This window comes from Scardinius erythrophthalmus (assembly GCF_964197995.2).
Source record: "Scardinius erythrophthalmus genome assembly, chromosome: 9".
Taxonomy (NCBI): domain Eukaryota; kingdom Metazoa; phylum Chordata; class Actinopteri; order Cypriniformes; family Leuciscidae; genus Scardinius; species Scardinius erythrophthalmus.
Window position 1 is genome coordinate 42,121,999 of NC_138229.1, and position 23,689 is coordinate 42,145,687.

At 37.3% G+C, this 23,689-nt stretch overlaps 2 protein-coding genes across 2 annotated transcripts in view; both read right to left on the bottom strand.

Annotated features, from left to right (window-relative positions):
- Positions 1–292: 292 nt before the first annotated feature.
- c8b (complement component 8, beta polypeptide) lies at positions 293–14,018 on the bottom strand. The gene is made up of 12 exons (XM_081374154.1): positions 13,858–14,018; positions 13,040–13,154; positions 12,477–12,624; positions 10,345–10,486; positions 8,698–8,830; positions 8,186–8,383; positions 7,226–7,466; positions 6,999–7,127; positions 5,223–5,386; positions 3,062–3,212; positions 2,635–2,703; positions 293–1,836 (listed from the first exon to the last, which is right to left on the bottom strand). Exons 1-12 carry the CDS (start codon positions 13,920–13,922, stop codon positions 1,682–1,684), a joined length of 1,710 nt encoding a protein of 569 aa, XP_081230280.1. The 5' UTR covers positions 13,923–14,018; the 3' UTR covers positions 293–1,681.
- A 3,556-nt stretch (positions 14,019–17,574) lies between these two features.
- dab1b (DAB adaptor protein 1b) overlaps positions 17,575–23,689 on the bottom strand; it is a gene marked incomplete at its 5' end in the record, with an annotated part of 37,150 nt that continues 31,035 nt past the window's right edge. The window contains 6 exons of the mRNA XM_081374156.1: positions 17,575–19,205; positions 19,938–20,040; positions 20,365–20,462; positions 20,546–21,067; positions 21,203–21,302; positions 22,465–22,521. Of these exons, the coding sequence (XP_081230282.1) occupies positions 19,954–20,040; positions 20,365–20,462; positions 20,546–21,067; positions 21,203–21,302; positions 22,465–22,521 (864 nt within the window). The 3' untranslated portion in view covers positions 17,575–19,205; positions 19,938–19,953. The remainder of the gene's footprint in view (positions 19,206–19,937; positions 20,041–20,364; positions 20,463–20,545; positions 21,068–21,202; positions 21,303–22,464; positions 22,522–23,689) is intronic.

The following is a 23,689-nucleotide window of genomic DNA, read 5'->3' on the forward strand; positions in this document are numbered from 1 at the left end:
AAGATCAAGATATATATATATATATATATATATATATTTTTTTTTTTTCTCCAAATATATCAGCTGAACTTCCTGAAGCTATACTGTATGTTACTCTAAGCTAGGAGAAGAGCACAGAAATTATATGGACTACTTATCATACATTTATGGTGTTTTTTTATGTCCTTTTTGGAACTTAACAGCCCCAGTTCATATTAAATGGCACTAAAATGGACTTTTTTTTTCATCTTGCATTTCAGAGTTTCGATAATGATCAAATTCAAACATACAAAGAACACAAATGACATCAGTTAAATTTTACTAAAACATGTATGTGTTTAATGCTTCATGAATGTAGGAAAGATAATAAAGTGTGTCTAAACCTCTGACTCGTAGTGTTGGTTATATATTATTCAGTTATTATATATTTTTCATATTATTATCTTAAAATAAGAAGCACCAGACCAGAATATTAGCTAGTTGCAACCACAGTAAGAAATCCTTCTGATGGCATGTACACTTGGCTGTGCTGTGCACACTGTATATGCAGAGAAAGCCCAAAATACATATTTCATTTATGCAGATGTTGTCATTTTGTGTACAGTCCTTCATGTTATGTTTGTTCCATTCTGTGTTGTGTTAGCTTTATAGAGAGCAGGTTAACTCAATGTGCGTTCATATATAATAGCTCGCTCAGTTTACCTCATATCGAGCAAAGAGGAGGTTGTCTCGTGGCTCAACAAGCCATTAAATGGTGTTATACGCAGAGAGTCACAAAATACATGTTTACAACTTATATTTCATATTTGGTGATAGGCAGCATTTCCACCTTTTGACCACAAGATGTTGTTAGTGTGCAACGTGTTGAAAAGCTTCGAGTAATTCACCATTTTACAATACAGTCGAGTGAGAAAGCCCCAGTGCTTCACAAAGCTTCATTTCTCCAGCTAAATATGCACTGTTAACTGTGGGACCTTATATAGACAGGTGTGTGCCTTTTGTATTAACATTCATTTCTTAACACTAAATTTCCCCCAAAGCAAAACATCTGAAAAATTACAATAATGAGAATATACTTCATTGTCATGAAAAAACTCACAGTTTTGGGGAATAATACAGACATATTTTCATGTTTCACACATACAGAAAATATCAGTGAAATAATTACTTTTTTCTAGCAATTATTACAGCTCTTGTTAAAGAAATTGATTTATTTATGTATGCCCACCATATTCGGCAGAGTAAAGGAAAGTTTTTACAACAATGAGTAACTATATGATTTACGTTAAGTCTTTTTAATACTATGGACCCTTTTCACAGACTGTGATGACGTGTTTCTTCTTATCAATATAGGAAATATTTCTGTTGTTATTTTTGCTTTTTTGAAAATGTTATGCACATTTATAATGCTGTATTGTGTTACATTACCTTGGCATTAAATGAAAAAGAAAATGCTGTGAATGCTGTAATCAATAATATTTTCCCTCATTTGGAAAGTCACGGAAACACTACCACAGATTCTTCATTCTTTTGCTATTACAGCAAATACAAAAATTATATTTGCTGTCATCTCCTGTTCAGCCCTATAGAAGTTTATGATGGCTAACTATGACGGCTTCCGCTTCTGAGAAACCCCGAAATGTAAAGAGATCTTATTGTTTGTGAAATAGATAGATAGAGAGATAGATAGATGACACGCATGTTAGAGGCAATCCGCTGATTCCTCTTGAGACCCAGGGCATGCTGCTCCTCCATTCTGCGGGGCTGGATTGTCACATCGGCGGGTGCGAAGCTGGGTCCTCCTCGAACATGTGGACCATGAAGACCAGCAGCTCCAGCTGCCATCCACCGCCAATGCTGAGAGTGTTCGGATGACAAGAAACATGAGTTAGATTATGTGTTCTCAATTAGCACAAGCTTTAGTGCAAAGTGACTTACAAATGAGGAAAAAAAAGAAAAGAAAAAATATTCACATGCAATTTGTCAAGAGATCCAACAATATTCATATTATTCAATGCCAAATTTAAACTAAACTAGCTTACTACGCAAACTGAAATGCAGAAGAGAAATAGAAGATACATTATTTTTGTTGCATAGCAATATTCTGTTATGTAAAAGTCTATATTCATTTTAAATTTGTTAAAAATAATGTTTAATAATTTTTAAAACGTAGAAGCTGCAGAGATGCAATGACTTTATCAATCAGCGATTGGCTATTTTATTTAGAAGGCTGGACTTACTCTGCCATACTGTGTGTTGCACTTTCTCCCATTCATTACAAGTGCACCGTTTTTGTATATCTAAAGACTTATCTAAAGATAGTAACTCCATTGCAAACGGTCCCTGAAACACCAATTTTAACATGGCCTCTAGTAACTTTTCTCTTAAATTTTGTATAGTGGTCAGTTGACTGTCACTATCAAATGCTAATAAAGTACTTTAAAAACTGAAACTGAATGTATTTTTGAGTACAATATCTATTCATGATACTGATGAATACAAGCACCCTTTCTGCTGGTCTAAAGAGCCCAATCAGAACTTCTAAATCATAAATAAACACATGGGAAAGCTCTTGAAATGAATGGGCATCCACATCGAGTGCAGCATTTGAGACCGGGCCAAAGCATCTCTCTCTTATAGATACTGTAGACAAACCTTTTCGCTGGGTGATCTCACAGCTCACTCCTCTGAAACCAGCTGGACAAATACAAATACACCTTGTGCCTATCGAGAGACAGACAATTATTACACATATTATCTCATAAGGATCAAATCAACTACCAACATTTGTTACACTTAGAATATTTACAAATTATGCGCCATATTGCGTGTTGCACTTTCTCACATTCATTGTAATACGAGTGCACCATCTTTCTATATCTATAGTCTTTGGTTTTGATCATTGTTCTGAATCCAATCAAGAAGAAGTCTGACAAAAACACAATTTTCTCTAAATGTTTTTTTTTTTTTTATGAAAATGACCAACATTCAAATGTTGATAAAAAAGAATGAATATAATAGGAAAACACTCAACACTATTTCTATATAGTTATTATTATTAGTGGTGTGTGGTTACTCTCACCTTTGAGCACGGCCATGCCGTTATTGAGACAGGGGGAGCAGCGACAGGAGCTGGTTTCTTTCAGGTACTCGGACAGAGCTCTCCTCAGGTTTTTCTTCAGGATGTTAGCATTCGATTCTTGGGATGGCACCAACTCATAAAGTGGTTCTAACTGTAAACATTTAACATTACAGGATTTTGCAAAGAGAAATCAAAAATCAAGGACAAATGTTGAAATCCCTATAACACTTGTGATGTTTCCGGTCCAAAATTACTGGCCTGCAAAAAATTGCTTATAATATTGATATATTGACCATGACCAAATATTGGATTCAGTCTTTTAGTCAACATGTTTTCTTTCGATTAGGACAGGTTTTGTATTTATTTTTGGAACTGATAAATCGTAGGCCTTATTTATCTGTGCTTGGTCTCAGTTTTTGAGTGAAAAAAGTGTTATGTGGATAATTTCGTCAGTTTTACATAAAATATGAAAAAACATTTGCACGGTTTATCACTCTAGTTAGCTCTCATGTTTAAGCTATACATTTGTTTTGAAATGTTTTTTGAACAAATTGGCACAGTCACACTTGTGATGTTCATGGTCAAAAATGACCAGCCTACAAAAAAATAGCTTAAAAATTACTCATTATGCTATTTTATCACCAAATATTGGATTCAATATTTTTGTCAACTTGTTTTCTCTCAGCTAAGACAGGTTTTTATTTTAAAACTAATTGATCGTAGGCCTGATTTGAGAATAAAGTTTATCTCTGTGAAAAAGAAAGCCTGTAATACTCAAAATAGTTTGTTTGTGTACATGAATTTCGAAACGAATTTCCTGGTTAAACATTAAATCAAACTAGTGTGATAAACAGTGCAATTTTTTTCGTAATTTATGTGAAACTGACAAAATTATCCACAAATAACGTTTTTTTTTTATCACAAAAAGCTGAGGTATGTAAGCTCAGATCAATGAGGCCTACAATCAATGAATTTCAGAAATAAATACAAAACCTGTCCTAATCGAAAGAAAAACAAGCTGGCAAAAACATTGAATCCAATATTTGGTGATGATGTAGCCTAATGAGAAATTTATAAGCAATTTTTTTGTAGGCCTGTCATTTTTGATCGGGAACACCACACGTGTTACAATGTGGAAAAAAACCCCACAAAAAATATCAAAATATTTTTGGGAAGTTGTTATTAGACTCTGGGTGAGTGAAGTCAGTAAATTTTAGTCCAATGCAATAACATTAACTTGCATTTTCAGGTACAGGAAAATCCTCAGGTTAAGAATGCAACCCTAGTTCCCTGAGTTGCGAACGAGACGCTGCAACAGCAGCTGACACTATGGGGAACACCTCCGCGGTGTGATGATTGCATGACACCCAACCACAGAAATAAATATAGGCTGATGCTACTTGGCGGCGTACAGAAGGCTCTTCATAATCAAACCCTTCTCAGGGAAATGCAGCAGTGACAAGATGCTCTTTTCTCTCAGACAGTGTTGTATAAAATATACAATTGTCATACTTAAGTAACATACTTGAAACAACAAATTATTATTTTTTCCAAAGTGTTGTCAACTTAGTGTTAACTAATAATTGTTGCAAACTGGTACTTCCAACACAATATTAGTGCACTCCTGGAACTGGGCATCGTTACACTACATCCTTATGCATCGCTTTCTGCCAGGAATTTTAGGAACTTTTCCCAAATAACGGAAGTGACCTCGACGTCCGGGTTAGCGGTAGCATTAGCCGTCAGGCAAGTGTTATTTAAATAAACTCCTGATGTACTTACAATCTTTCCAATGCCTCGCTTTATGAGTACAGAACCTATTTGTACTACTGTAGAAGTTTGGTGCCATTCTGGGCATTACTAGTGGGGTAATTTACCAGATACAACCTTGGATCCATTAGCGCCTGCACTAAGCCATCCGGCTGATATCTCTAAATAAGCTCTAACTTAAATAATGTCCGACCAAGGAAAAAAAGGCTTCTGGGGGGTGTTTGGCTCGAGGTCATGGTGCAAAGGACCCTAGGTTGATTTTACTCCGAACCATCCCTTTAATTGAAGACAACAGTTTAATTGTCTGGTCTATAGCGATATAGAAATATTCAGATTTAAGTTGACAAGTTGAGGCTTTGTAAAGAAATGCATATTGAGTGAAAAATGTCACCTTCTTGTGAATAAAGTCTGGATTGTAGAACACAGCATCACCCCACAGCTGCATAATGTCTGGAGTTGGGAGCTGTTTCGCAGCTAGACGTGACACTGTTTCACTGTCACCCCCTCTGACCACAATAAAGACGTCTTCCACCATGTCCCTATCTTCATTGGAATCTGAAATGTCAGACAACAAAACAGGGTGTTTAATTAAACACTAGTAACATTAGATAATCTTCTCTACAAGCAGCAAATGGATTTAATGACTGTTTCCAAACAGGCTTTCTAAACACAAGTAGAGAACTGTTTTGATAGTGCTCAAACTCCTTATGAATTCAGCCATGTCTAACTGGATTTTCACGATATCTTAAAATTGACATTAAACAGAAGTTGCTATAGTCTTTTCTTCTTTATTGTGATGTTTATCCGAGTGAAACGTCTTCTTGAACAACTTTAAGAAGACTTGATTTTGTCCATCAGGAATCATTTGTATTGTTGGATCATTGTTGTTCGCAATTGATCATTGAGTGACAGGTTGTCCCACCCTTGTGACTGAAAACACATCTTCAGAGAAGATAAGAGATGTTGAAAGCGGGAGGCAGGGCTGTCGCTAGAGGGGTGAACGGTGCTGACGATCGAGGATTCCCCTGGAAAGTATTTTCAACCGACTTAAATCATGTAAACCACGCCTTCTGGGAATCCCCATTCAAAGATGCAACACAAGGAAATGCAAGTTACAAATCCAGTTTCCAAGTGCACCCCTTGAGGCCAGGTTGCAGTCGTGGGCTGGTCAGGGTATTCGTGGGAGCCTGATGGTAAGAGAGTCAGACTGGTAACCAAAAGGTTGCAGTTTCGATTCTCAATACCGGCAGGAAATGACTGAGGTCCCCTTCAGCAAGGCTCCTAACCCCCAATCGCTCCCTGGACGCCACAACAAAAATGGCTGCCCACTGTTCTGGGTGTGTGTGTGTCCACGGTTTGCAGTGTGTGTGATTATCACTACTCCTAATGTGTGTTTACTAACTTGGTTGGGTAAAATGCAAAGGACAAATTCCGAGTATGGGTTACTCTACTTGGCCTTCACATGTGACTTTCACTTTTCTTTTTCACACTCACCCAGGTAACACTCACCATTACATTCACCCCCCTAAACCTCACTCCCATCCAGGGCACATCATCAATATAACTGGTCCTACTTGCACAACTCTAAATAGAAGTCCAACTACGGTCAATTCCACTTTCAACAAATACTCTTTTGCGGCTGGTTGGTAAAGCTTGCTCGCTCTCATTGGCTATCGTGGGTATCACGTCAGAGGCAGCCAGATCAAGAGTTGTAAATATCAAACATGTTTGACACCACACAATTGAGGATTTTTTTGGACAAAAAGTCGGTTGCCAGAAGCCTCGAATTGGGCCACACCCCTGATCGCTTGGGAGCGCAAAACAGGCTCAAAATCAGGCTTTAAATCTTCAAGTGTGTGGCCAGCCTAACACTTCAAGCACCTAACACATTGCAGTAATTAGCCATAGGGTAATTTCTGACTGTAAGGATTACAAGATTATTTTACAAGAGACGGATTATGTTGCACTCCTGACCCCACTCCCATTGGCAGATGCTGCTGAAATTTGCAGTTAACATAAACTTTTCTCAACTTTGTTGAGTCACTGTTCAATGGTGCAGTCTCTGCACATTAAGCTGAGGTAGGAGAAATTATTTTAAAAGTCAAGAAATGCTTGCTTCAACTTTCAGGTTATTTGATCTGAACAGTGTAATTGTGGATTTGCTCACCTCCAAGCTCTTCCAACAGGCCTTTGCAGTTACCAACTGAAAATCCTGCACCCAAATACACTCCCTCAATATTGGCTCCAACTTTCAGTCCAAACTGAACACATTTCTTGGTTTCTTCAAGTGTGTATCCTATAATGAAAGAAAAACCCTCAGTGTAGGCTCATCTTTTGGAATAACAGGATAGTCCTTGTTTTGATCACATACTATTTTTCCTTGCTTTTACCTACCAGATTTTTCAAGTCGCTCATCATTGAGGACAACAGTATATTCAAAATCTCCACCGAGAGTTGCCTCTTTGATGAAATGTGTCCCATAGTCACTGTAGATCTGCCGATATTCTCCATATGTGTATTCCAGTGGCAGGGCACGCAAGCGGGACAGGAATTCAGGGTGTAGCACCAGGTTTGCGCTCTTTAAAGCATAGCGGGCTACCTCAAGCTCAGAGTGTGCTCGGATGAATTTCTTTTTCTGAGGACAACACAGAATAAAGTCATGGTTGGCTCCAAATTATAGATTTCACAGTCTGGTTATCATTCTTCTTTTATCAATATTATTCATTTCCAACTTTTTTTTTCATAGTTAGTGGTGTTTGCTAAGACCAGCACCACTATTACAATTATTTATACTTAGTGAATATAAAGTAATCTAATCATACCCCTAACCCTGAACTTTAGTGTAATTCCTCCTGTAACGTTTGCTACACATATGAAATATCTCTGAAACCATGTGGCTTATTTCATCTGACCAGGCTAAGTGGCAGACAATAACATTGGTAAAAAATCCAACATATTTACAGTGAAGGACTTGATCCACTATTCTGCAACGTTTATTTCCAATCTGAGCTTAAATAAAACAAGAGTTTAATTAACTGGTTCAAGTGTTTTTAATTAGGATTGGAGCTAAACTCTACTGGACAGTGGGTCCCCGGGAGCAGGGGTGAAGACCTCTTGGACCAGTAAGAAACCACCTAACATCCACTCAAAATGCCCAAGCAATGGTCTGGCAACCAGCCACAGCACCTTAGCATAATAGACTTCTGCAAATGCAAGCCAGAAAATGTAAAAATCTAGTTTAATCTTGGTTCTTCATAGTAATGGCCATTTTCTGATTTTATCTGTTGTCATCTCACAAATTTAGTTAATATAGTTCAAATGAAGCTTCACCTTAGTGACAGAACATCAACTTACCGTCCCTGAAAAGGTGCGCATCTTCTTCACTGACTTCTTGTATTTGTGATCATTGTAATTAAAACTGAATTCAAACACCTGAGGAACAGCAATTCCAAATGAGACGCTAGTCTTGGATAAAGTTGCCTTGCTTTCACTCTTGGAGTATTCATTGTAAGACTCGTATGCCTCCAGCGTGAAATCATAGGAGCCTTTTGTCTGGGAACAAAGTAAATTATGTCACACACAAAACAGAATCCAAAGTTCTGAAACTGCCATTATTTGTTACTAGTGTAATTGGAAAAGCTTTTGTCGAAGAAGTAATTAAAGCAGGCATGGGCAACTCCAGTCCTGAAGGGACAATATGGCGTAACAAAGCATTGTTTGCTGAAATTACATGCCTTGGCCAGTTTAATGCTACGCTCAAAACAAAGGATTCGTAAAGGTTTCAAAACTCCATAAAGCAAAGTTTTGAAAAAGCACATCACAAATCTTACGTACTGCAGCTATAGATTTTAAAACATGCAGCATACCTCTATTGTGTACTGCTGTATGTTATATGGCTTCCTGAAGCGAACATCCTGGATGAAATGAGGCAAGCAGCCACCAGCGTAGTATCGGTTATCAAGCACCACTGCTTCCAGTTTACCGTTCAAAATGTTGATTCTAGGAATGAAGAACAAGTTATCTCTTATCTATGGCAGTTTTTACATTTGGCATCAAGTACAAGAGCAACAAAAATGTCGATCTCTGTGTCAGACTTAACGTTGTAAATTAAAAACCATGGGGGGAAGGGCCTTTTCCTATAACGCGCATTATCTGCATCCATTAGGGATGCTGCTTCTGTGGATTGTGTTAAGCAACTTCTTAAGACACATCTTTTTAGTCAAGCTTTTAATTTATATTTTAGTGCTGTGTATTTTTTGATAATTGTATTTTTCCCCCATGTTTGAGTATTTTGTTCTGTACTGCTGTAGCGCTTGAGTCTTAGAAGGCGCATTACAAATAAAATGTATTATTTGTATTATTATTATTATTATTATTATTAAGAACACTTATTTTGATGTTGACACATCCTAAAGCATGTGTAAAGTACTTGAAGTTAATATATTTAAACATACTAAATCATGTGCAAAACTTTGTCATTACAAATGTATGCATGACAAATATGTTTAAATGACATACAAGTTTTAATAGAAATTACATTAATCTGTATTTTAGGTCACCATAAATGCTTGTCAGCACATTTGGATATATTTCAAAAACAATATAAGTAATTATGAAATTACATTTAAACATGTCAATATAAGTCGTACTTAAGTAGGTCAAAACACACTCTAAAGTTCAGCATTTAAACTATATTACATTAATTTAATTTCCATTAACAGGAAATTAAGTGTCTGAAATCATTACATTTAGTTTACACTTAAGTGTATTTTTATATACTTAAGTATATTATTTCCGTAAAATTTGCCTTAGCTCCCTAGTTGGTCCCCTTGGTTCTGAATTAGTTAAGACCTGTTCTGTTTTGACCATGATTACTCTTCCTGTGTATTTAAGCTTCTAGTTTCCTCAGTTATTTGTTCGGTCTTGTTTCAGTTTATGTGGTTGTGTTGCTCCCTGTTATCTCCTGTTCCTTTATTATTGGATTAAAGACTATTCTATGAGTTTCTTCGTTGTGTGCTTCATTACTACAGCCACACGTGACAATACAATTAATCAATTCTCTTTCACAAGGGGAAGAACACCCAAATTTGCTCCATCAAAAATGAATATTGCTTTACATTATTTCATTTATGCATGATTTAGGTCATTATAGTAACCCGTGGCAAAAGGTCAGAAGGATGTTAATTCAGTTTAAAACAATGCGCCAAAATAAGTTTTTGTGTCTTAAACAACACAACATGACATTTGAATTTGTAAATGAAACTGCAGTGGAGGGAGATTATCCCTGGACAACTATTTGAGTTTTTTGTCCATTCTGCTCACAAAGCTACTGGATGCACTATAAACACAAGGGTAAAACTTGCCAAAGGTCAACATGGCATTACCAGGAAAGGAATAAAGGAAATGCAGGCCTGTACAACAATTAAAAAGTCGAGATCCATCGGTGAGCTGCAGTTTTTAAAAGTGAGTGCAATAGGAATAGGTGAGTACAGGAGTGTATTAAACACACGCACCCTTTGGCAAGATGCTCGATTCCATAATATTCCTCAGTTGGCTGTTTGCATGCTTTGTACACTTTAGTACAGCCCTGTTCATCAGAACCATCGCCACAGTCATCATCGCCATTACAGCGAAGACCCTCCGGCACACAGCGACCTGTAACACACACACAGCTGTCACACTCGTGTCCTTTGTTTAATTATTACATTGCAGGAACAAATGAGTAATGCAGCATTAACATTCTAGAAACTACTAATGAACAAGAATCTCTGATTAACTAATAAGCAAGCAATAACACTGAATGCCGTGACTACTATTTTTTTATGTTTTAATGTAACATTATTAATGTTAAACCAATCAATAACATGCCGAACATAAAAGCTTTTTAAACACTACTTTTACAATTAACCACTTACATATTAAATAGGTAATAGCAGACTTATTATTTGAGTAAGCTGTTAATAATTCATACATTTGATCAGCCCTCGTATGCCCGCTACAGACTGTGCAATCCAATGCGATCATTACAAATAACACTGGATCTAATAAACTTGGGTACGACATGTATGTAGACCGTACGATGATGACACCTATTGAATCGTAGGCTACGACACAAGTTAGTATAGAAGAATAAAACACCATCAGCATGTGTTAGTGGTGAACAAACAGAGCAAGACAAATCACACTTTGGCAATTGTGTTTTTTATGTGTGCTGAAAAGAGGAGGAAGCGAAAGAGGAGAATATGGACGTGGTCATGGCTAGGGGAAAGAGGACAACTTGGCATGACAATTCTGCAAACGGAGCTTAAGGAAAGTAGTTTTAAGTTTTAGTGGCATTTAGGAGCCAAGACCATAGAAATCTCCACGACTGGTCATCTTTCATCTGGGACAGCCCAAAATCATACAATGTGTACTGGACATTACAGAACTAACTATGGATAATGTTAAAGAAATGGCTTTTTACATGCAGTTTTTAGGACCTACTAAAAATGACAATCCATTTAGATATTCGCGAAGATCATAGTAACTAGTATGACTCCAAGATGTTACCAAATCCAAAAAAATTCTGTTACCCATTTATTCCTGTGTAGTTATTCATTAATGGCAGAACTGTAGTCTAAACTTTTGAATATATATATATATATATATACACACATGGCCTAAATATTTATATAAAATCTGTGTTGGCGAGTATATGAAACAGTGTCAATCGCCAGTTGGCCGGTAACATTTTAATGAATTTTGGGGGGGGGGAGGGTGTATAAACAAATATTGCATCACAATAAGTGTAACTGTGATTGTCAACATTTGGTAACTAAACAAAAATTACAAGATTTCAATTCCATTCTTGTGATTTTATTCCGATTTTGATTCAATATTGACTAATTTGGATACATGTTTATTTTAAATTTTATTAAAAAAAATTATCTCACCTAATGCTGTAAACATAGAGGGCCCAATCTGCTGGTATTATTAAAGGTTAAAAATATCAAATGAAATTAAATATAATGCAGTTTTTGTTATAATAACAATTATTTAATGACATAAGTAAAAATATAATAAATATGTAATATAGTGCTCAGCAAAATCTCCTCTCAAGCTATTTTTTCTATTCAATTAACATGCTATGGTCATTAAATGGCTTTCCTGAGCTAAATGTAACGTAATGTGACTTGTACATAGACTTGCTATTATATATTGACCTCTTTCCGTGGTTGAAAAACACTAATTGGTCGATATTATGTATACTTTCGGTAAGTTGTACTGCATCTTTAAAGAAAAAAGTAACAGATGATCGGTTCACGTGCACTTGAAGTCTGTCACGTCACATTTACAAGCGCCAAACGTATTTTTGTCTGAATTTCGTAATAAAATTGACGGAATAAGAGCTGAGAATTAGTTTAATATTAAAAGTACCTCTTTGCTCCGCAATTTTTCTGTGTGTGAGAAAATGGATGTGTGGCGTGAGAGCGTGTGAAAAGTGTCAATTGCGTGAGTCTCACGCTCAATGCGTGAGAGTTGGCAGCCCTGCGGTACATTTTCTGCAGTAACTGGCCATTGGCAGGTGTGGCAAAAAGTTAGTTTAGGCCCTGTATATATTACAGTTCTTTGCTATGCGTAGGGACAATGGTGGTGTGAAGGTCACCTGTGGTAGTACAACGGAAGCCTTGGCATGGAGTGGGTTTCTGGCAGGAGTATCGTGATGGAGCAGTGCAGGATTCCTCCTCTCTGCCATGATAATGACACGGCTCTCCTCCAAACTCAGACGGCTGGATAAGTGTGGCATAGCGAAACTGAAGATAAAGGGAGATAAAAACTTTGATCAGCGAACAAACAGAAGCTTAACTGCACGTGCTTGACACGCAAGAACAAACCTCATTGGTTCTTTCTGAAGCTCAAACGTGCTGCGTAACACGAGAATGAACCTCATTGGTTCTCGCATGTCAAGCAAATATGCTGTAGCTTACTTTTTACATATCTGATGTGTCAGTTGATGAATGTTTCTTTGTGAATAAAAGCCTGTTCATCAAATAAATGGATTGTGTCTCTTCAGAAAAAAAAACATACAAATATTTATAATAAATATATATTCTATTCCTCTGCACACCCCAAATGTGTTAGTGTAGTTTTTGGTGATAAATAAATGAATAAACATACAGTATAAAGGACCAGACAGACAACCAGACAATATGCAGAATACTAGCTCACCCTCTTCTTATAGCAGGGGTCACAGCGCGTCCATGGAGTCCATTCAGACAGTGAGCAGTCCACTAGGGCTTTGGGCGACTGTACAGCGTCTCCTGAACTACAAAGCACTACAGCACTGTTGGAAGCAGATTCATGTTTTTAGTTTATTTTATTTAATAAACCATCAAGATCTTTATGAAAGTAATATGTATGATCATTTTTGGTAGCACTTTACTATAAGGTTCATTAGTTAACATGAACTAATAATGAACAATACTTCTACAGCATTTATTAATCTTAGTTAATTTTAATTTCAACATTTACTAATACATTATTAAAATCAAAGGTTGTATTTGTTAACATAGTTACTGTGAACTAACATGAACAAACAATGAACAGCTGTATTTTTATTAACTAACATTAACTAAGATTAATAAATACTGTAACAAATATATTGCTCATTGTTAGTTCATGTTAGTTAATACATTAACTAATGTTAACCAATGAATCTTATTGTAAAGTGTTACCAATCATTTTTATTACCATATGTATGATAATGTACTGTATGATAAAATGTATGAGAGAGATGGGGGTTTATGTTTTTTTTCCCCCAAAATTATTGGTATTTTTGTATATTTTATTTTATAATAACAGATTGATAATGTTCCTGTCTACAGTCCACTGAACACCACAGTCACAAAACTAAATGGTCAACAATTCTCTGAATAGATCACACTGACCAAAATAATTACATCAAAAAGTGAATCCTTCAAACTGAAGTGGAAACCAAGCAAATACACTGTGCATTCATGCTCATAAAGTAAAATGTTCCTACGTACCATATAATGCCCAGAAAAAGTATTGTTTCGCTGTAAGCTGAATTAGCTCTTAGAAAACTTTGCATTGTAATGTCAAGTAAACCTAGATAATAGTAGACTGGATAACACACTAACAGACCTTAAACCCTCAACCCTACCCAGCAGCCCCTCCTCTAATCTCTGACAACATTCACACACGTCCACTTTTATACACAACAGACAGTGCTGCAGTTCAATCCTGCACCTCTATAATATTAAATTACTTGTATTAGAGAGCATTTCATTTTTCATACTAGCAACGTTTTGCAATAAAACTATAAATATTTATTTTGAGCCATCAAATAACTTTTTAAAAACATAACATCTAATGTATTTTAATGTGTTTTCCTTTTATGATTAGAACAAATCAAAAACCTTCAGGCATTCCGGCTTTTCCAGGATGTGTTATTTGAAGTCTTGATTTCTCGTAAATGAGTCCAATCAAAGCGAGCAGACAGAATCAATAGAAAAGTGTTTGTTTTGAGCTGCATTCATGTAACCATTGGACTCTCTGTTAAACATTAATGATCTTATTTACATTTACTGACTTGAGATATTACTTTTACATTCTTTGTTTTTCAGACTTTTTTTCTTATTTTTACAATTTACATGCTTTTCTAGAAGTATGATTATTTTCAAGCTTTTCGCAGTTATTTTCTAATATGCAACTTAATTCACTGCTTAACCTCTCTTTCCGAATGTATGGAGAGTTTTTTTCTAGTTGTAATACATGCCTAAAAACAAAAAACAACAGCAACTACATAACAATGACAGACAAACTGGCTGAAGTTGTACAGTATGTCCACAATTAGTGTTGGGGAAAGTTACTTTTAAAAGCAAGAAATGCATTACAATATTGTATACGTAATTGTTACTATAATTGGGTTTAACAAGAGTTTAACAAAAATGCAAACACAACAACCAGGAAACACAGAGAACATAGAGAACGTACACATGGAGAACACCAAACACTGACTAACAGAGCACAAGAGAAACACAAGGGCTATATATATACACAGGGGCAAACAAGCATAACAAGATAACAGATTATTAAGACACACCCGGGGAGACTAATCAACAGAAGAAAACTACAGTGGACTACAACAGGGCACACAGGACAGGGAGAAACATAAAAGTCCAACCAAGACTAAGGGAACATATGACAGTTACATTACTTTTGTATTATTTTTTATCACCTGGGCTTGCTTGTTCTAAATGCAAAGGCCCTTCCATACGCCTCAGCCTGCATTAACTGCAGATTCATGCCTGAACAGCAGAGGGTGCCTTTCAGCTGCGCTGCCATTCTCGGCCATGGAAGAATAGAACAAAGGAGAAGAAACTTCAACCCTTTTCAGCAATAAAAACAAAAAATGAAACACAAATGTGACATTTATCTAGTCATTTTTGCTTAGTTTGGTTGAATTGGATCACTGAAGATCAGCAGCAAAGACAATGGTTAATAAATGAGATTAAAAACAATGTATATTTGTGTTATTTAACAAATTATTGCAGGTTTGGAGATAATAAGGGGATAATTTTATTTAATTTTCATATACAAAAGTAAGAGACAGAGACAATATCTAGTAGCAAGGACAGTTAGCAACCACTGCAGGCTCACAACTAACAAGAGTTAAGGCTACACCTAACTCAGCCATCAGCCACTGCGCTCACTTCAACACACGCACACACACACATACACACACCATCACGCTCATCCCGGAGTTGCTCTCACAGCAACAGGTCCGTTAGCTCAAACCTTGGGAGCAGCTTTTTTCATGTAAACAGGATTGGATCACAGAGAAACCTGTTGCAGAAGGTGCCAAGATAATACAAAGAACTTTCCGAATTCAACGTGTAATGTGGGATAGATTGGATATTTTAGTGCAGAGCAATAGTTTACTTTTGGAAAGATATGAGGGTATCATGTACCTGATTAATTTGTTGGACCTTCATATTAAAAGTTTGACTCATCGGAGTCGGGCTTTAACAACAACAAGCACAGACTGTGAGCACTGGCCTGAGATTCTTTACGAGCGCCACTTTCCTGCACACTATTGGAGAAAAGTACTGTCTGGGATGTTGCTTCCCGAAAGAGGAGAATTCCACAGATATCAGTCAGTTATCACTCCTCAATGTGGAGGGAAATATCCTTTTGGGGATTTTAGCTGAAAGGCTGACCACTTTCATGTTTGACAACAAGTATACAGACACATCAGTTCAAAAAAGGGGAGTTAGGGGGGTTCCTGGTTGTCTTGAGCATACCAGCATAATTTCTAATATTACTGAAGATGCAAAGAGGAACCAGAGTGACCTGACAGTCCTGTGGCTTGATCTGACCAACACCTATGGAACAATACCCCATAAATTAGAGGAATTAACACTGAAGTCCTATCGTGTCCTATCATGGAAGAGCACTGGATCAAGTTATTGCTGTGTTCCATGCATGACACCTACTCCATCAAACCTCATACTAGTGGGGTGGCAGAAAGCCCCAATTGCACGCTCTGTAGAAGGCCAGCTAACCTTGAGCATATTCTTTCCTCATGCAGAACAAGTATGGTAGATGGGAAATTTCAGTGTAACTAATATATATAGTTTCCACTAGGATTAGGAGTGTGTTTATGGGAATTTTTGACCATTCTACAAGAAGCGCATTTGTGAGTTCAGGCACTGATGTTGGACGAGAAGGCCTGGCTCCCAGTCTCCGCTCTAATTCATCCCAAAGCTGTTCTGTCGGGCTGAGGTCAGGACTCTGTGCAGGCCAGTCAAGTTCCTCCACACCAAACTCGATCATCCATGCCTTTATGGACCTTGCTTTGTGCACTGGTGCGCAGTCATGTTGGAACAGGAACATCCTCAAACTGTTCCCACAAAGTTGGGAGCATGAAATTGTCCAACATGCCTTGACATGCTGAAGCATGAAGAGTGACCCAGACTTGTCCATCGGATTGCCAGACAGAGAAGTGTGACTGGTCACTCCAGAGAACACGTCTCCACTGCTCTAGAGTCCAGTGGTGGCGTGCTTTACACCACTGCATCTCACACTTTACTTTGCTTCCTGCAACCTGGTTTCCAACCTGCTGCTGACCTTCTACCGCTCGTCCATCGAGAGCCTACTGACGAACTGTATCGCAGTATGGTACGGCAGCTGCACCGTGGCAGACAGGGAGAGGCTTCAGAGAGGAGTAAAGGCAGCACAGAAGATCATCGGCTTCCCTCTCCCCTCCTTGGTGGACATTTACACCTCCCGCTGCCTTAGCAGAGCGAAAAGCGTCATCAAGGACAGCTCCCACCCTGGCTTTGATCTGTTTAACCAGTTGTCCTCAGGGATGCGCTACAGCTGCATTAGAACAAGGACCAACAGATTTAAGAACAGTTTTTTTCCAAAAGCAATAACCACTTTGAACTCACATATGCACTGACTTCACAGTCTAACCCCCCAACATTCTTCTATTCACTTACTGTGCAATATTTAATACTTTTGATAATATTGATAATTTTACCTCTCCTTTTGCACTACTTATTTAATTCTATGTTGTTATATCTCTTCTTTTTTTTCTTTCATGCTGGCACTGGAAAAGGAGTTGCTTTTAATCTCATTGAACGTGTGTATAATGACAATAAAAGGCATTTCAATTCAAATGAGATTGCAGCATTCGCAATATCACAAGAAACAAAAGACTATCGCAACGTTTGTTTCATGCTGAATTTTAATTTTTAATCCAGAGATAAAAATAGAAATAAAAAGCAGAACTATTGCCAGCTGAAAATGACATCCAAAAATTTTAGGATGTTTAGAAAACTCACAAAGTGAAACAATTGCACTCCTTTTTCTCAGACAGAGAGTGAATTTTAATGAGCATGTGCTGAATGAGTTATACACAGTCTGTTGAATCTTACACCGTATGTTAGTGTAAGAATCAACCTTAAACTTAATACAAAATCTAATAATGACATCAACAATGTTAAGTGGAGTGATTTATGAAAACATAAAGGTCATATTTACCCAATACCAAATGATAATGTAAACAATTATATTTTGCCCATTGAAAAAGTAAAATCATGTGGACAGTAAATATATATAAAAAAATGTGATGTAAACAAATCTAACCAATGACACCAACATATTTGCTTTATTTCAGTTGATTTGCTGTTAGTCTTCAGGATTTATCATTGAATCAAGCTTAATGATAATTAGCTACATATAGTCATGTTTTCTAGTAAATCAAATGGAGTTTATATCAATCTATTAATCCCATCATTACTCCTTTTTCTTACTTGACAAAATAAGGCAAACTAAAAATGCACCAGTACAGAGTAGGACAAAACTTAAAATGGCACTTTTTTTTACATTTTTATCACACAAAAAAAAGGACTACAGTACAACAAAGAAATTAAACTGATTCTAGTGATATTTTTTTGTAATAAAGTAGACAGATATCCAGATAGTAACTGTCTTTGAACCGCTTTATCTGCAACTCTTCTTGATTCAATGACACTTGAAGCCATTAACAAGGACCTTCGACTCTGACAGATTCACAGAGGAAAATGCAGAATGGAATAGTTTGTCAGTAAAACCCTGAAGAGGTAGAATATACAGTATAGCTCATGAACCACACTGAACTTTCAACACAGAGTAAATCAAACCTCAAAACAGAAGATTTTTTTTTTAAATTCAACAAATATGTTTTGACATTCAAAAAACATATAACATTGAAAGTATCATTATACACAGTGAAGCTAGAAAATGTTAGATATTTTAATTATTTGAAAATTCTTATTAAAAATGTTCATTTTTAAATAAACATATATCATTGTATAAAATCTAAAAGAAAATGTGTCAATTTGCTTTTCAAAAAAAATAAATAAATGTAAGAAGCCTCACCACAATGCCAACATCTAGTATAATAATTCCTTCCAAGAAAAAGAAAAGCAACATTATTTTGACCAATGCTTTTTGTCTTCTTCTACACAGCTTCCTAGGTGATAAAATCACCTCAATCAAGAAATCAAAACGTGAATGTATCTCTGTGCATTACAAATATCAATTGAAATGAATCTCAAAGTGCAGTTAAACTTTGATCTCACTGGTCCATTTTCCCATATTGTGACAGCTTAGTAATATTTTACAAAAAATATTTCATTTTAAAGTCATTTTAATAGACAGTGGCTACTTGTAGACGGTAAAGGTTTACTTCATTTATTAAAATAGATTTTACTTTCTCTGTTATCAGTCATCAGAGTTTAACACAGTTATTTAACGTCCCATCTGCATCACTGTGATTTTTGGATTCTCACAGTGCTCTTCTCTTTGTTCAGGGTGACTCTTCCTAAGGATGAACATGCAAATACAGGTTTAGTCAACAAATTTCCATAACTGGTGTAATGCTCTTCCCACCCTCATCCGGAATGCAGAATCCCTGACAACTTTCAAAAGACAGCTGAAAACCCATCTCTTCCGTGAGCACTTAACCTCATTAAAAACAACCAAATCCTCACTTATCGGGCTTATGCTACTCTGAACAATGCCTGAACTTCGTATTTTGAGCACTTCTTGCGTTGTTTCTTGCCTCATCACGATGACTCGCTTATTTATTTAGTCCTAATTTGTAAGTCACTTTGGACAAAAGCGTCTGCTAAATGACCAAATGCTTATGCAATAAGGTCAGCCACAACAATAACCCTGTCCACGCCCTTTTCAGCGCTAATTTTTCACTGCTTGTCTTAAGTAAATCCTGAAAGTAGTTTTTTAACGCCAAAAGAAGGTTTGCGCTGGAGTAAGCTGTTAGTAAATCTGGCCCTAAGAGGCAAAGGCTTTACCTGAAGACTGCCAGCTTTCTTGCACTGTAAACCCTTGTGTAGAACAGGGGTGTTCAATCCTGCTCTACTGGGGGCCAGTGTCCTGAAGAGTTTAACTACAACCCCAACACACTCGCCTAGAAGGCTTAAAGACCTTGATTAGCTGTTTAAAGAAGACTGAAGCTAAACTTCGCAAGATAGTACCCCTCCAGGAGAAGGATTGGAAACCCTGTATATATTAGTTTGAAGGAAGTGAAACCAACCCAGAAGACATCTCTCTTAGGAATCTAGCTGTGAAGTGTCTGGAAGGCTTATCTGAGCATCTGGTGGCATCTCATCAGTGCTGAGAGTTTGAGCACAGGCTTCCTGTAAGACAGAGAGAATGAGATTAAAAACAAAAAAACACCTCAGAACTAGCTGAATCACAGCTCATTAGAGTATTGGTTGAGTATTAGTAGACTATTATAAGTTGACATGTACTTCCAAAGTTACTTATAGTCAGAATAATGTCTGTTGGAGGAGCAGCACAATAAAGAGTTAGCAGATATTAAGCAGACGGTCTACTAATACTCTAATGAGAGTTAGTTGACATGTAGTTGCAGCTTTACTTATTATCAATAGAATGTCTAAAGAGGACCATCAAAATTAGGTTTGACCAAAAATCTCTTGTGAAACAAACATAACCGTTACCAAAATTTCTGTCTCATTGACTGAGCTGTCTTCTGCAGCCAGGGGTAATGGCTCTGTTGAAGGGGACATGGTCTCCTGCTCAGGACCAGGAGTAGCACCTATGGAAAGGGAATCAAATGAGTATGAATAATGCATGTCACGTGATAAATCTCAATCGTTGGCCGTAGTGTTTTGAACTCACAAGAGTCAGTTGGGGATGGTGATATCGATGACCCTGAGGTCAATTTCATCTGTGATAAGTCAAGCTCAGCAGTGCAGTCCATGATCGGTTTCCCAGAGGGCTGTGCAGTGTCTTGTTTGCTTGTGCAGATGTGAACAGTTATGGATTCCTCCTGGGGGTCCGTGTTTAGGGTGTGCTTAGAGTCTACAAAGTGCTGAGGACTCATGATGTTGGACGAAGCCTCGGGAGGTTCACAGGAGTGGGGGCGCATGGCAGCTATGGGGACCAGACCCTGAAGCACTGCGGCTGGAATTGGATGTGCCCCCATGCCAACGGTCTGGGCTGGGACGAATGCCCATTGCTGCTGGCCAGTTGCTGGAGAGTGGAAGAGGTTAGCTTGACCCCAAATCACAGGCTGGCCTCCAGGAAGCATCTGGGCCACTTGCAATGGGGCCTGAACCCCGAAGGCCATTGGACCAGCCTGGGAGGCAAACGACTGTTGGGTCCAGTGAGCAGCCTGGATAGTACTCATGGTCATATAACCTGAGAAGCAAGAACACCCAGTTTTATTAATAGCACTATTTTTAAATTGGCTGCACTTTGATGAAAAATACATTTTACAGTGGAACGAAGTAACTCTCAAAAGAATATGGCATTGGCAATTGGCGTGTTTGTAACCTGAGGGCACGGCCGGTGGGCTAAAATGAGTAAGGAGTTCTGGGCGGAGCTGACGGCGTCTCCTTCCAGGATCCACTGTGGTAGCAGGCGACGCTGGCATCTGTGATGAATATTGATGTCATATTTGATATTGACAATTTACATTATTGTATCATAATACATTGCACACTCAATAAAACATTAGAGCATTAGAGATATCACTGTGATATTACTAGGAGAGCCAATCAGAAAACAATTATTTAAAATTATAAATTATATAAACTATGTATAGTCAGAATTTACATTTAAATGGGTCATTACATTTAAATTATTTCAATATGTTCCTTGAGGTTCACTTGTAGTGTTAATTGTTGCTAAAAACAAAAACAAATATATGCGTAAAAAAAAAATATATATTTTCAATGGTATGGAAATGGTGAAATGAAATGGTCAGTTTTTAATCTGTATCTCCTATAAGGTTTGGCAGTAAAGGGCCTTTGGCTAACATCATTCAATAGGAAACAGTATCACCACCCACTTGCTATTGCATGTGAGTAAGTGTTTTGAAAACATATAAAACTATAATTTACAGAAAAAAGCTTTATGTAATTAAGGTTTATAATGCAGCTGCTGTCAGATTCAGTACAGTTGGCTCAACAAAAGTGCCTAGTTTACAAAACAATCTGCAGTCAAATGCTCTGAACAAACATATAATCCTCCGACACGATCCACGACACCATTAAAATAAACCTTCCATTGGTTTCCAACGCTTGGATCCTTCTAAAGTATGTACAGAGATGTAAACGAGCTGTTTAAACTGGACAATCAAAGCAAACGTTCTTTCACTCTTTCATTTGTCCTGTTGTCAGCAGACTTGGGCGCGTGGAGTACGTCTCGGTTGCTTTGAATATAGTGCAGAGGACGTTTTAAGCTATAAAACGTGCAGGATGTTTTAATGGTAAAAAACTCATTATATATGTCATTATATAAGAAAAATTTGACCACTTTAATGTCATGAGCCCTTTAAATTTATTCTGACTTGTAACTATATAAGACTGGATTTACAACAATTTCTTCAGATGTATAAATATATATTCAGTTTGACAACTGTATACTCAGATTGTATATAATTAGGTCATCGCAAACTGATGGTTTAGTGGGGGTGAGGTTCTTTTAGCTGTATTAACAAACATAAGTTGGGAACTATTAAAATATCTAATTTATTCAGTTTGCATTAAGTGAGGCTGACCAAGAGGTTGATTGTTCTCCAGGGGTTTACTTACTGAAAGGATGTCTGGGGGGGTGGCCATGTCACCGAAAAGATCAAACTGGCTTATATTCTGCAATACATTCAGGGAGAAAGATAAAGAAGATATAAAGCCATACTGGAAGGCATTCTACAACACACAACTACAACTACAACTATCTGCATAAGTTCAAAGATTACGTTATGATTTTGAGTAGTGCTGGGCGGTTTGACCAAAAATCAACATCACGGTTTTTTTCTAAATTATACCGGTTTCACGGTTTTTACCGGTTTTTTTTTTTTCCAAGCATGATGGGTGTTAACCACATTTTCTACTGAGTGAGAGAGGAAATACTGCAGTAGATTTACTTATAATGCCCTATTTTATTGTCATGAGTGAATATTATAGAAAAAATCCACACTAATATTAATAATACAGGTTTGCAAGGCTGTTTACAAAGAGGTGTCAGCAGGACGCGCTTTAGGAGCGGCAGAAACAGTGGTTTCCCCGGTAACGGCTGTACACAAAGCAGCAACGCTCATAAACACTGCTTTATCAGGAAAGATAAAGAAAGATTCAATCGTAATACCAAAGAAACTTTTCTAAAGACCGTCAGTTCACTTCAGATACGTTAATACAGTATAAAAACACGCGCGCCGCGAGAAAAAAGACTCTCACCCACACGTCTCGTGCCCATTCTAGTCAATGCTTGTGTTTCAGATCGAAGCTTCCCAGAAGCGGCTCTCCGCGCCGCTTCGCTAAATATAGGCGCCTAGTCTATTTTGATGCACCGCGTGGAGGACGGAATAAAACCTTGTCGCAGCCGTAATGCGCCGCAGACGTGTGTTGTAAATGAGGGGTGAGACTGTGTCGCGCAGCGCCGCGTTCCGATTAAAGCGACATACACCGGTATTGCGGTTTATTAAAAATTCATATCGTAACAAAAATAAACACCGGTATTCGGTATGAACCGGTAAACCGCCCAGCACTAATTTTGAGTTAGTGTTCACTGAGTAGAGCAGTCCACACATGGAATAGTTATTAATCAGTTAGTGGGTCGACAATGAAATTATGATTCAACAGTAGAAATACGGTAACTACTACACATGCTAGAGTGATTAACAAGGGAAAGCTTCAATGAAGACAATGATGACATTTGAAGGACACCAACAACTGAAGGGAATCAGCCAACAAACACTTAAAACAACTAAACTGAAGGTACAAGCAATGAGGTGGAGGATCACCATTTAACCAGAACCCA